We start from the raw sequence: 14,609 nt of genomic DNA, 5'->3' as shown, positions 1-14,609 counted from the left end.
CCCCAAGGGGTCACGATAGAGTGCGGGGATCCTACCATCCCACAGGGGAGGTGTGTGCAGGGGGGTGGGGTGGGATAGCAGATCAAAAAGAGCATTATGCATTCTTCTCCGCTATCCTCTGCTGTGAAATTCACGATCGAACCCCATGCTGCTTAATGCACCTCTCCCCCGCAATGCAGTGGCCCAGGTTGGCCGCATGTAAATACCCCCGGGCTTCCCAATCACTGAGACAGAGGCGCCCTCTATCCCTGGAAGGTCCTGGGAGGCTTAACGTGCTAATTAGCTGTCAGGACTTTAGCAAGCCGACCCTGTGCTCGGCCTTCGTTCGTCCTCCAGAAACGCTCCCCAGCAGCTGCCGCCCATGCCCCCAGCCAAAGGACTGCACCTCAGCGTCGCCCCGGAAACGTCCCCCCACCCCCCCGTCCCATTCACACCCTGCAGACTCCCGACCTTAAAGACACACTGCTCCGCCCTCACACAATTATGAGACAACATCAACAACACATGCATGGCTTGAACATGGTATAACTGTCATTCAGGTTATGACAATACCTACAGCAAGCTCACAATGCTTAGGGAAGGTTCTGTTACCTGTGACAGGAATGACAGATGTACATTGATTGCCTGCAGATAAATGTTAAAATATTTGCATACAGCTGTCTAATACTGTTATGGGGTCACACAGATGTATTTGACTATCACTGGATATTGATTTTCAATTCACTGTCCATTTACCATTTAAGGCTCACAGAAAACCTTATGGCATTACGTTTATACACACTTAGGTAAGGGATCAAATATGTTGAGACTGAAATTGGGGTTTGTGAATTCCACCTTTTATGGTACTGATTGAGTTCTGCGATGTGGCATCAGAATTAGCCCAACCTATGAGAGCAGCTTTATTTTTTATTCAAGACTCAAAGTCGACCCTGAATTCGGCATAGCAAATATTTATTACATTTGGAGTTTATGGAAGCTACTTAGCCAGCTCCAAGCAAATTAGAATGCTTTGCAAAGCAAGGTTTTTTTTTTGTACACCAGTCATTAATGGATTTTATTAAATTCAATTTGTAATGCCATGGAGCTCAGAAAACACACATCTGCCACTGATAATTTGAAGTTTGCGAGTGTGGCAGGGAATCATTAAAAATGTGAAGTCTTGTGCCAAAGCTCATTTCACTGCTAAATCTTCCCCGACAGAGTTTCCAGGATAACAGTGATAATTACAATTTTGCCATGGGCAAGATAACGGGTCGGCAACGTATCCTCCTGTCAAAGAGCATTCCGTCTGTTAACAGCACACACAAGTCAACTCTGACACTTTTCCATTAAGACTGTATTTATTTTTGAAAACAGAACTGTTGACATTGATTTTTTTTTTGTTTGTTCTTCAGAAAGAACTAATCTAAAAATCAGGAAGATAAGCTTTGTTGATAAAGGGGAAATACTTAATTTCACATAATTAAACATAACATTAAATCAAAGATATAAGCTAATTTTAACACAGGCAAAAATTCCTGTGTGACATTTCAACACTAGCTAGGTCTATATCATGATTAAACCTTGATTCAATTATCCACCTCTAAAAAACGAAAATAATGAACTGGCTGGCGCCTACGGTATGATTAAAGTACTGCACTGGACTCAAAGAATTAACCTTAAAGGTCTGAACCTAGGCGGGAGAATTTGCTCTTATACCCTTGAGCAAGATACCTGAATATACCTCCAATATCGAGCAGAACACAGGTAAAATGTTTGACAGCACTTGCAAACCATATCAAAATTTTAGGTTGAAACAGAACAGTCAAATAACTGTTAGCACTAAACGATTACTAATCTATAAGTGTATATAACACAATCAATCACAAATTATTTTTAAGGAGTGCACTTACTTATTTTATTCATATATCAGTTTTGTTTCAGAAGTCTAGTGGATTAATGGGCTAGTTAATGGCAATGGAACGCAATGGAAATTTTGTCCAAACACGGGGACTGCTGTCCAAGCCATTTACATCACTGTACAGTGAACAAGAGTTAGGCCTACATCACTCCCAAACAAAAAACTGTCTGTAAAAACTAAGGAGAAGCACTACATTAATCAGTTAGTATACCACAAATACAAAAATCCTGCATACTCAAGTACACAACACCATCTACACTACACTTGCACCCATCCTGAGAAAGCACTCCCACTTCACCTAGCTACTTCAGTCCCAGCAGACAAGCTTCTCTCAGCAGAGGGATTGTTTGTCAGCAGGCGGAACTCTCATAATCTTCCTGATCACTGAAAAAGAATAGGCTTGACAGTAAGATGCTGACCATTAACACATAATTACAATTATTTTTAAGGATTTGTGGAAAGATCAAGTTCGCAGGCGACAGATGAAGTGTTGAGGTTTTATTGCTGGCAGGGTAAACATTCATTAGGCTAATTTTTTTTAAAGTAAATAGGTGGCCATTTATGGCCTTCAAGCTCAACTGGATGTGTAGCCAGGTAGCTTACTAAGATCCACCTTTCACCTTACCACAAAATTCAGGCCACCAGACAGGCATGATACAACACAATATAACTGATGACATCAATCACTCGAGCTAATGGGGCATGAGGGGAAAAAATTTGAGACTCAATGGGGGACCCAAAAAATGCTTTACGTCATGCCTTTCCAACACAATGATCCCCATTCATTCCTCTCATCCCCCTACCTCTCCTTTTTTGGGGGGAAAAATGAGTCAAAATACAGCAGGATTATGCTCCAACATTATGCTCCAGGCCTCTGTATAACAGCCTCGGAAGTGGAGGGTAACATATAGCCTACATCCGTAAGAAGGCAGCATCCAGCTCCAAGTGTGGCACAGTAAAGGAATAAACAGCCCAATCACACTATACAGAGAAAAGGCAGAAAAAATGAATGTCAATTGAGAGGAAATGGTTAGTACTCACTGCATTCAGTTGTTTTTTTCCCCTCCATTTCATGCTTTTGATTTGTACTGACAGCCGTGGGCACATTTTGGCAACGTCTTTGTCGGCATGCAGCCGAGGTGAAACAACCACAGAACTGCCAAGTGCATGCACACGCATCCAATTATGACATCATGATGAACAAAGCTGTCTTCAGGGTGCCTGCATTTCAGCAACAAATAACAGTATATCGCTCCTAATTAGCCTACTACTATCATACCAAATGCCCTATTCTTTTTGAATAATTCTTTCCCCTAGGTGACTCACAATACAGAAGCTAGCTTTATTCTTTAATATCAAAACTGCTGTGACCCTAGACTGTCACAAAGCAACAACTATCTTCCCAACCTAACAGAGGGTGTTTCAGCATGTGCTTCGGTTGTTCCTCAAAAATGCAGGCCTGGATCAGTTACTGGTTTCATTCAGTGTGTAGATGGGTTTAGCTATTCGAATGTGCTATCCAGCTGTTGTAGTTCTGTTAGGCAGTTACTGATATAGCACAAGCACTAGCTGGCTCCCCAGGGGCCCTCCACCACCCACCACTGCCTCCTAAATAAAACTGCTCCACCTCTGGCCTCTGAGCCAGTTACCGAGCCCATTACTTGAGCAGTGGCAGAAAACCCAGATGTGAAGCTTTGGAACAGTTCAGCTGTGTTTCCACGGCAGCCTTTCTGAGCTAAGAGAAAGGAGAACTGTTCAAGCTGGTGCCAAGACAAACACTATTCTCTTTACAACTTCATCAGAATGACATCAGCACAATACATATATCTACAGTGGGTGCACTTACACACCATCAGTTGAGCACCTTATTTTTGGAAGAAACTAGGGTGTGGCTTGTTTGTTGATTTTCTGAACTAATTTCCGGTTCGTACACTTGCCAGTAGAAACGTGCAGCTGTACACCCGAAAAGTAATTAATTTGCAGACAGCTCAAGCTCAAAACACTGATACTACACCATGACAGAAGTGGGCAAGATAATAATGGTATTGTAGCAACCCAGTAGCAGTAGTTGGTCGGATGCAGATTTGGAAGTGGACACTCATACATGTCATAACAGGGTTCCATTTTTGGGTAGGAGCAGTTAGGAACAGTAGCTAAAATTGAATGTCACCACTCCCCTCATCTTGCCTTCAAAATCGTTTCAGATATTTGTCTCTGTGTCTGTTGAGTTAACTTAGAAGCAAGCTACCCTGCCATCTTGGAGCTAAAATAAAGTAACATAGCAATAACTAAAAAACAAAGGGAGGATCTGGTTAACTAGTACTACTTTACGAAGTTACAAACTACAATTACATTACAGTCCTTTAGCAGCTTACAATATAGGAGAAACGTAAGTGCATTTACCTCATTAATATGAGCAATAGTAACAGGTATAGCTTAATTAATTTCACTATGTTAACCAAGAGCCAAAGTACAGATTTTAAATACATACAGAACATACCCATAGCACAGATAGCAAGCTAGTTAGATAGGCATACATAGTGACACTGTATCTATTATCACTGAATTGGCAATATTCTACCATCACACAGTAATGCTATCGACACTGAGGGAGTCCTCTACTCGATTCTGACCATTTGTTCACATCATCCTCCCAATCCCAAATCCTGTGAGAATATGGGATAGATTTTCCATCCAATTTGATCAGATTATTCCCAGGTAGACATTCCTGTTAGCTAGCTAGCTTGAATTAACAAAAGGAAAATGCACTTGGCAGTTTAGGTAAAGGTTAAGGGTCATGCATTGGGTGAACTCTCTAAAGGACAGAAGTGAGGCAGTCCACATATTTTGTGCGTTGAGCCTGGCTCACAGCGATTTAAAAATGTGTTGGATGCATTCAATCTTTTGTGATTTAAAACACTCTTGTTAGAATTTTATTTACAGCAAATACGGTTTGTTCTGAGTGAAGTACGAGCTCATGAACACCATATAAGGTGCTTGCACCTACCATCATTTGGGGTGGTCATATTTTCTAGTGTACAGTACTTTGACGGTTTAACCTCTTGAAATAACTAAAATGATGCAAAGGCTGTGCCAAGTAACCTGCCTTCAAAGGACCTTCATTGCTATGGCAACAGCATGGTTCTTGGCAACCACAAATCGGGAGGCGACCTGCGATACGTAAAGGAAAGATGTCCAGACCCCTCCCTGATTGAAACCTGACTGCAGAGGTGGATGCATTCTGACAGGGTAAAGAAGAAAGTAAAATAAATAAATAAATAAATAAATAAATAAATAAATAAATAAATAAATAAATGACCCCAATCCAAACTGGTGGGATTTCAACGCATCAAAAAATAAAAAAATAAATAAAAACCCCACAAGTGGCCAAATGGTTCAGAGAGCAGACTGCAGGCTATCTAAAAATAAGCAGCTGCTGCAGGACAAATATAAGAGCCTTCCACATGACAACGGGGCTTAACAAATGAAAGAAGGCTTATTAAACACAGGTGCAGAGGAGTTCTGTCAGGATATGTATGCTGGAGTGAAAACATTTTTTTTGTGCCAAAATATATACCCACATATTGAAAATGCAATATGCACTCTGGAATCAGTCTGGAATGCTTCTCCTCTACCTTATACAGAAAGTAACCCGCCACCTCCACCCCCTCCTCACTCAACACCTTGTCTTGCAAGTTTTGCAACGGAAATGTTTTGATACGCCAGTGCGACAAATGAGGCGTTTGACTTGAAAGCTGATTTGCATAAGCACGCCCCCAACAATCAGTGGTTTGGTGGACTGATATCAGCAAGACAGAGAAACAGGCTCGGAGTCATCCCGAGAGACAACAGCTTCCTGAGAAAGGCACAAAAAAAGAGTTCCGATTTGTCTTGCACGTATTTCAGACCCACTAAAAGGGGGCTTCTTTGGTTACAAATATTCCAGTTGCTTCAAAATATTTCGTTTTAAATGAAAAGGGACACATAAAAGAGAATGGAAGGCTTGTTTTTTTTAAAAATGGAAAATGAAAACACATCATTTGCAATTCCTATGCAAAGGCTCTGAAGATTAGCTGAGCTCAGGTTGGATTTTGTCAGCTTTTATATCTCCATGCCATTCACTCTGCTCTCAATGCTACGGTTCATCTTTTTTTGTTTTGTGTAAGAAATGATCTGGAAAAGCCTGCAATGTTCCTTCTGCAGTTATCCCCAAAATTATATTTTAAAAAACTATTAAAATTCTAATCCCTCAACCTTCTTAATGAATAATAATTCTGAATAAAATAACCGTTTGCTTGTACCAGCACATTAATAATTAATCAGCGCGTGAAACGCTTCCTTTAATCCGCACACTTCCATCAGCAAGGCACCAAAAACCCAAGAGTAAGGCACAAAGTCACTGAAAACATGGCAGGAAACTGCGCTGTCTACTAAAAGTGCAGAAAAGACACACCACGCTACCAATGGGAACAGGAATAGAGGCATATACAAGCACGAGCACATGCACAAGACTCTCCTTTCACCATTTCCCCCCATTTATTATTATCAATCACGTGTGTCACTAACACAGGGCTCTACAGCGCTCCCATTTTATGAGAATTTGCTCCTGAAAACTGATGTGTGTGCTTACTGGAAAAATAATTTAGGAGCACATGCACTAATTGGGATGCATTAGCATGCGCCTAAATATTTCTACTTCAGAGCACATATGCTTCTTGGAAAAAATGTTAGTATAGAGCCCTCTAGCATGTTAAAAAAAAAAACCACTATGTTCATCATGGATTATTTTCATTAGGCTAAATATTCAATTAACCTTAATCCATGAAGTCCCAAAATGAAATAATGAATTTGGCAGGTTAGATCGTACGTGCCTGTACATGTTAGGAAAGAACAGTATGAGGGTGCAGTTGCTTGCTTCTGGCCCCATTGCTTTTACATTCACTGGTGAGCGCGGTGATTTGAGATCAGGCCAAATCGCCTGAGGAGCAGTAACTTGTGCTGTTTCTGAGATATCTGGAGGCAAATGAAGACGGTTCTCATGTTTCCTCCTCAACGGATGGGAAACTACCACCAGCCACGAGTGCATCATCAGAGTGCAGCACAGTTGTCCTTTCAGAATTTGCATTTTATACTCGAGAATCTGATTAAATGTGATCATGGGAGTTCCCGAAGAAGTGTCTTCATCTTGTAAACCACAAAGGGAAAGCAGTAGAATGTTCCTTTCACACAACCCAGACTCAGCCCGAGTTCAAACTGCAGTGGTTGTCTTCTTGTCCTCTAATTTTGCTTACTTTTCATACAAATAGGCTACCGCAAAAAAAAAAAAAAAATATAGAATAGAAATGACTGCCATTTTTTTAATAGTTATTCACAATGTTTCCAATGTCCACTCATTAGAGGAATCAAAACGGCAAACAGGGTTTAAATCTTGATCTGCAGAAACTCCCACACCAACATTTCCATGAAGCCAGGGGGGCCAAAGCTATGACATCCATCACACGGATGAAGCTGACAGCCATTGGGCACAATATTATTTGGCCTCTCCCATTAAAATCATTAAATAATACATGCCCATTTCTGTCAAAACTCCAAATTTAATTATGCAACAGCTGCAGACATTCAGACATTCATGTAATCCATGCACGTGAATATATGTGCACCGCCAGCTATATCATTCCATGACAAGCAGTAGTGAACATACTCAGATGCACAACAGTGCACCGTTGACCTAGAGCTGTTATGCAGTTCTCAATCTGATGCCAAGAGCGTGTCCACCTTTCGGGTTTTAAAATGATAGAACTATGTAGCCCCCCCCCCCGCCGGTACACAGTTGGCCCAAGTCAAAAAATCCTGGACATGCCACCATCCGATGCATCTGCTTGCTAACCTGGATCCAGACTGCATGGAATGGAGTTCCTCAGCCACATCTGGTGGAGTGGCACATTTCTCAGAGCCACAGAGGCTGGTCACCACGCGATGGGACCGCATTAAATTTACCCCCAAGCGTGCGGCCCGAACGCCCGAAACACGGGCCGCGTACGCCGTGGTTCCTCTGGAGCAGGGAGTCTGACGGGGGGAAGGGAACCGTTCGCTCGTGAAGCACAGACCTCGCAGATCTGCCAAGTTTATGTGACGACATCACTTCCTGTCAAGGCCCACTTCCAGCTCTGCAAGCCAAGCTGGGTGTGTTTTCTCCTTTTTTATTCCAACCTTTCTTGGAGAGTTTATTTTTCTGAAACATCGCCTGTGAGGCTACTTTCAGTTTGCTTTTCATTTGCTTGTTTACTTGTAAATCGCAGATGGTGTGAGCAATAGCATTTTTGATGTGTCTTTGTGCAGATATACAGCCCGGTTTGACCTTTTCAATGTACTCAGTGGTTTTTCCTCTTTCCACTGATCTTTTTCAAAATGAGTTAAACATGGAGGGGCAGGTGCTCAATCACAAATGTGTTTGTAATCAACCCACATTTCATTACAATTCAAACCACAGACGCTGTCTTCAGGTTTAAGGACGACGCCATTCAGTGCGGATGTGTTGGCTGACGCATATCTTACAACAAGAGGAGAGCTGGGATACTACAAGAGGCAATCTGCTGAATGTATGAGTAAGCAGTAGGCCAGAAAAGCAGTAGGACAGCTAACCAGCTCCGGGTTTGAAAGGGGGTTAGACTATCACCCCACTCTGGGCCAAGCAGGGGGTACAGGCTACCCAAAACTCTCACTGGCTCATATTAATCATTATTTAAAAGTTTAAAAGTGCCACTAGAAGGTGCAGTTCGGAGTGGTATAAACTTTGCTTACCGCTATCTTTTTTGGTCCTTTCTTTATTTCAAAAGAATAAAACGGATATCTGTGCTGGCACTGGTCTATAACTCATGAGGACTTTGATTTAATTTTACAAAATGATCCAAATAAATAATTAAACTGACAATATGATCTGTAAATTCATATCCAGGATAATACAAACTTCAGAGCTGTTTAGTGGGAGAGAGGTTAGGGTTTCAATGGTTTAGAATCATATCTGTGCAGGTCAAATGCACTGGGCATTAGATCAAGTCGCACTATATGTACCAGAGCCAAACACATCCATTTCTCATGGCTTCCAAAATTAAAATCATTATTATCTAAACTATTAATTTTTGCCACAAACTATCATCCATAAGACAGCTGAACTTCACAATGTTAACTTGCAGGGGCTGCTGGATGGCTCATCCTGTTAAGATACTGTTCTAGTACATGGACCAGCCCCATGGTCTGACAATAAGTCCGGACCCTGCCAGATCCCCCCACCGCAGGGCAACACACAACTGGCTCTAGCATTGCCCAGGGATGGGAGGGTTTCAGTCACCTGGGGTGACTGCATAGGACCGCATACCCTTGAGCCCCGCTGGTCAACCAGGCCCCTGCAAGCACAGGACTGGACAGACCCCTGACCCCACGCTGGTTGACCAGGCCCCTGCAAGCACTGGACCGCACACCCCTGACCCCACGCTGGTAAACCAGGCCTCTGCAAGCACTGGACCGCACACCCCTGACCCCACGCTGGTAAACCAGGCCTCTGCAAGCACAGGACCACACACCCCTGACCCCACGCTGGTTGACCAGGCCCATGCAAGCTCACCGGTTGAGCTGCATATTGAGTCTCTTCCTCTGACTCATGTCTGTGTGAGCGCAGCTCACACACTGCAGTGCCATAAGAAACAGCAGCTCACATTCCATGCTTCACATGCCCGTCTGCGCTCTCCTGTACCAACACTCGCACGGCAGTGTGAGCATGATTGGCCATTTCAAATTGTGGAGAAAAATAGGAGAAACCATAAAAATCAATGTCAGCTTTGATCAATGTGTGCAGAAGCATCCAAAAGGATTTTCTGAGTGAAGCTACACCCATACAAACACTAACAATAATAAGAACAGTGGAAAAATTTTATTAAAGACTAATACATTAACACATTTTTGCAATTCTTTCAGAAAAAAGCAATTAAAATCATGTTATAAATTGTACAATTGATTTAAAAAGCAAAACACACAAAATGTAGAAATACAACTGGGTAGTAGTGTGTCAATTTTGTCCAAAAAATGGCTTCTAAAAAGAAATCTAGTCAACTCTCATCAAGTGAGTACTGTAGATTTATCTGAAAGACACATTCTAGTTTTCTGAAGTGATGTATAATAGTGTAAATTATTTGAATACACCCCAGAGACCATTTGGTCCTGAACCTTGAAATCCTCTAAGTCCCTCCTCTGTTGCTTAGGTAGTGTGAAGTCCATTTAGCAATTATCTCATCCTCTGGCAAAGACACAGGAACACTGGTCTGTCCAATGACATTGCACCAGTGTATAAATGCAGTTTTGGAGTACAATTGTTTTTTTTTTAAGAATATATCTTCTGTTGAACGACCCTACTCTGTATTTTAAAATTACTTTTTGTATTTATTCATTTTTATCTCAATGCAATTTTCTATTGCATGTTTTCTGTAAGGTGATTATGAGTGAAAACACTTCTCTGGCTAGTTTCTGAAGTAAAACAGACCCAGCTACATGATTCCGTCACTGACCAGGTAGAGCCTAATTTGGTACATAAAAGCAACCCATGTGCATGAAATAACTTCTACAAAGTCTGAAATTCTTTTTCTTCATTTATTTTTCTCTCAAACAAATTACAACAATTACACAGACAGGATCACAAAAGCCTCCTTTTGCCTGCTCTGTCTCAGTGTTGGGTTATCCACACAAAAGTGTGTCCTTTATGGTGCAGATAACTGTACAAGCACCGCTTTGTTGCCATATACAACACAAGTATTCAAGAAGCATAATGTGTGATTGTTTCCTTTCGCCAGAAGCTGATCAGACAATGTATCTGTTTAGGGTTAAGGTCCCACAACATGCACACTCAACAAAAGATACCCATTAAGGATAGAGACTTAAGTAAAGCTTTTCTGAACTACTCTGTCAGTATAATAACAAGGCAAATTGCACCACCATAACCCTAACCACCCTGCTCCCCTTGGCCCCTTCCCAAACACGCACACTTGCGGGTATACACACACACACACACACACAGGTACCGGTACATATATATTTTAAATATCACTGACATTTGCAAGGTGACATTTTAAAATAGGTATCCAGCCTGCAGAGCTGAGGAAACAAAGACATTGCCTACTTTTAAACAACTCAACTCCAGCAAGGCTAATGCAGCAGAAATAAATGTTGACCAGACAGAGTTTCAGTATTTACACAGAAACTGTAAACAGTGACTTACTTAATAAAAAAGGAAACTATCCCAATATTGACTTTTAAAAAGCCCCCAAACGTAAATTGTTTATTGAAGAACAACATTAAGAATAATTAGGCATTAGGATGTGCTCACACAAACTCTTCTTAGTACCTGTACAAAAACAGTGTAACAGCAAGCTGTAAAACATTGCACATTTATTTAGTCAGCACAGATGGGGCTTCTCCTCAGGGTAATTTTGCATATTAAAGTGTCTCACTCCATCCACAGAGAGGAACCGTTAAAACACACCGACAGACATAATATTCATTTCAAATATCAGCTCCTATCTTTCCATTTTACTTCTTCCAATACTTTCACCCCAAAGGCATTGGGGACAATAAAATCTTATCTCAAAAGTCATTAAAGACAAACATACTATAGTTTCCAGTGTTGGACAGGTCTCTGCCACACAAAAGTTACAAGACGGTCATGGTTGAATAATGCTTACCTAAAGTGTGGTTCACTTCTACAGACTTGAGAGAGTGATTCTATGCCAATCGCGGACAAACATAAAACATTTCATTTTATCCTGGCATGTTAGCTTCATGCCAGGATAAAAAAAAGACTGACTGCCACATACAATTAGTAATTCTTAAGACAAAACACAGCTCTGCACCATCAATCCCCTATTAATTCTCAACGCCTAGACAACAACAAATTTGCATATTACAACAATTAACGACTGAAGCAACACGCAAAGATTTAGCTTTATTCAATACTTGTCCTTATCTCGGTGAGTTAGAAATTGGATAATTGTTATTTCCCATTCATAAATGTGTAGTTTCGCTAGTTAATTTTGGTGATCGCTGAACTCCGTGAAGACAAACAACCACTTTCTATAATAATTAATTAAAACCAATATTATAAAGAATAGTAGATTGAATCCAGGCATTTATTCTTTGAAAATGGGAAAGATTAGCAAAACCAACATGGGTGTAAACAACAAGGGAAAGATTACTGTAGGAATATGAAGCCAACAGGCATTGCACTGTCACAAGCAGAAATGAGGTCCTACCTGATGCGCTAAACTGGCTGCTCCCCAGGGTGGTTGGCCTGTTTTTCCCACTGTTTACCGGTGGAGAAAACATCTATTGGGAGAAAAGATCTTTATTCTTCACATCCCTTTATTCATTTTCGTTTTTAAATGCTCAAATGTTTGCGGGCCAACATCGACTGAAAACATATATTTTTAAATACATGCACAATGAAGTTTGAGTATAGAGTTTATTTCATAATAAAACGCAAACAACATTTTTCAATGCGTGAAAACAGTTCCTAGGATTTAACTTCACAATTGCGTGTGCGTGCATGTCTATTTGCGTGTGTTCCTTGACACACGCAGTAGCCTACTTAATCTGACGAGGTCTAGACATAACATCAAAGTTTTGCCAAAATCAATTAACCCAAAGCAAGCTACCACCATCCCATTTTATATCTGCTGAAGCCAACTGCATAATCTTTTCCCTTATGGGAAATTACAATAAATAGTATAAACATAAATAATTGAAGAGATAAAATTGGTACAACATCCTACCGCGCTAAAATCCAGCAGATCACTCAATTCCTTGTCTGTTCCAATAGCGGCAATCCGCTGCTGAGTGTTCATTCTTGCGGTCCTTAACTAAACCTAGAAAACAAGTAGCGAAATGTATTAACAGCATTAGTTCCCCGTATTCGATCAATAAAAATGTGACTATAACAATCAAGCAAGTTAAATGCATAAATAAACGGCCAATTGTTTAAAAATAAAACTGCACATGACAAATTCAACAAATCACCTCCGTTACCGCTTGATTTCTTATACAGTAAATTATTATTTTCATAGGTAAACTAGAATAGGCTACGTGTAGACTAAATTCTTCAGGGACGCTTCAACTAGCACTCCTGCCAATGGAACTAAGGAACAGAATCTGGCTTTGTGGAGGCGCACTGCATTACGTACGGTTAACTGTGTGCCTAAAACCGACTGAAAAGAAATACCAGGGGAGCTATTAGGGCATATCTCCCGACTAAAAATCAATACATTTATAAAATGCATAAACTAAATTTGCGCAGAGCATTGCTACCCAAACATTCCCCTGTCATTCACTACAAGAGCATCATGTCGTTTTTGTCCGCTATAGTCACTGTAGGCCTAATTATCAATGTTAATCTTGTAATAAGTAACATACAATCTTAGAAATGTAACAAGTAATTCCATGACCAACACTCCGCAGGATTATTTACTGGTCATACTGTAGCAGGTTGACAAAGTCGTTTGCAGGCTACCCAAATCTGTAGGATTTAATCATTTGCTGAGAATACTGATAGGCTATAACTTATTCCATGCATATAAAAAGAATACAAACCTCCATGTTAAATCTTAAAATGCAAATTGTAAGTGTGATCCTGACCTAACAGAAAAACACGTAGCCTTTGCCAGACCCTATAAGTACTAAAGCGAATGCCAACCCCTTACTCAAAACCAGCTCTGTGGTCTCTCTTCAATCCCAACTTCTTTCACCCAGTCCGAAACCCTTTACCCGGCTCCCTGCATATTTTTTTTTACCTTTCCCGTTGCAAAATCCAACTAGGGCGATCGGATGTGGAAATGGAAGCGTTGTTTTCCTTCTTCTCAGCGGGCAGAGTTTGCGATCACGGTGTTTGCAACAATAATTTACAAAATATTCCCTGAATGTAACTTGCGAGTTTCCCTTAGGCAGACATTTTTGCTTAGCAAACCTCAGCACCACGTTGACGTTCGGTTTTGTATCCTTCCGCCAAACGGAGCCAAATTACATTTCGTTTAACCCCTCAAACACAGACCGGAGGGATGTACTGACTGTGCTAGACAACTTGCTTTCAACTTTTTTTTAATTGGCACCGACTTAAATAATTAGCTAATATTGTGAGAAACACAGACACATTTTAAAGTAAATGTCATTAGTAGCCAACATGTAGCCTATAGAACAGAAATACAGGCTAAATAGGCTAAACTGAACAAGCAGACAATTATTTTTGTACAAAACGCCTTAAACACTATTGATAATTCAGATATTTTACAATTTATTGGGAACGAGAACTAAAGCGATTACCTCCAGACAATATGCCAATGTTGCTACAGTTCAATGTAAAATAAAGAACAATAACGATAATAAAAATGTGGTTGTTGTAGGCTTTGTACGCGTTCGGTGTAGCCGACAGGATACCATCACAAATTATAGACACGCTGACGCTATTCCGCAGCTGATATTAGCTGTTACCTTGATGCGAATATTTCAAAAAGCTATTGTACAGTTGGTATTAGTTGACTTGTTGAAAATATTTCAGTGCGCAACATTTAAATTCATTCAATTCAAATCTGATCTGCCCATTTTACATTTCAGAGGCTTTTATAGATAGTTCAAAGGGCCGCAAGTTGAAAGCAGAAATGACCAGGGTCTGCAGTTG

The 14,609-nt window shown here is 40.7% G+C and overlaps 1 protein-coding gene across 4 annotated transcripts in view; it reads right to left on the bottom strand.

The window, feature by feature from the left end:
• Positions 1–13,906, bottom strand: part of LOC135242184 (transcription factor 12-like) — a 96,462-nt gene extending 82,556 nt beyond the window's left edge. For 3 of the 4 annotated variants that reach the window (XM_064313146.1, XM_064313149.1, XM_064313148.1), the window contains exons 1-3: positions 13,729–13,906; positions 12,715–12,807; positions 12,196–12,268 (exon numbers count right to left, since the gene is read on the bottom strand). In XM_064313146.1, the coding sequence (XP_064169216.1) occupies positions 12,196–12,268; positions 12,715–12,786 (145 nt within the window). In that variant the 5' untranslated portion in view covers positions 12,787–12,807; positions 13,729–13,906. Of the gene's footprint in view, positions 1–12,195; positions 12,269–12,714; positions 12,808–13,528; positions 13,659–13,728 lie in introns of those variants that run through there. The other variant, XM_064313147.1, reaches the window with a different exon arrangement.
• Between the last annotated feature and the right edge of the window lie 703 nt (positions 13,907–14,609).

This window comes from Anguilla rostrata, chromosome 16 (genome assembly GCF_018555375.3).
Source record: "Anguilla rostrata isolate EN2019 chromosome 16, ASM1855537v3, whole genome shotgun sequence".
Taxonomy (NCBI): Eukaryota; Metazoa; Chordata; class Actinopteri; order Anguilliformes; family Anguillidae; genus Anguilla; species Anguilla rostrata.
Note: the sequence above shows the minus strand (reverse complement) of the source record. Positions and strands in the feature narration are given on the sequence as shown.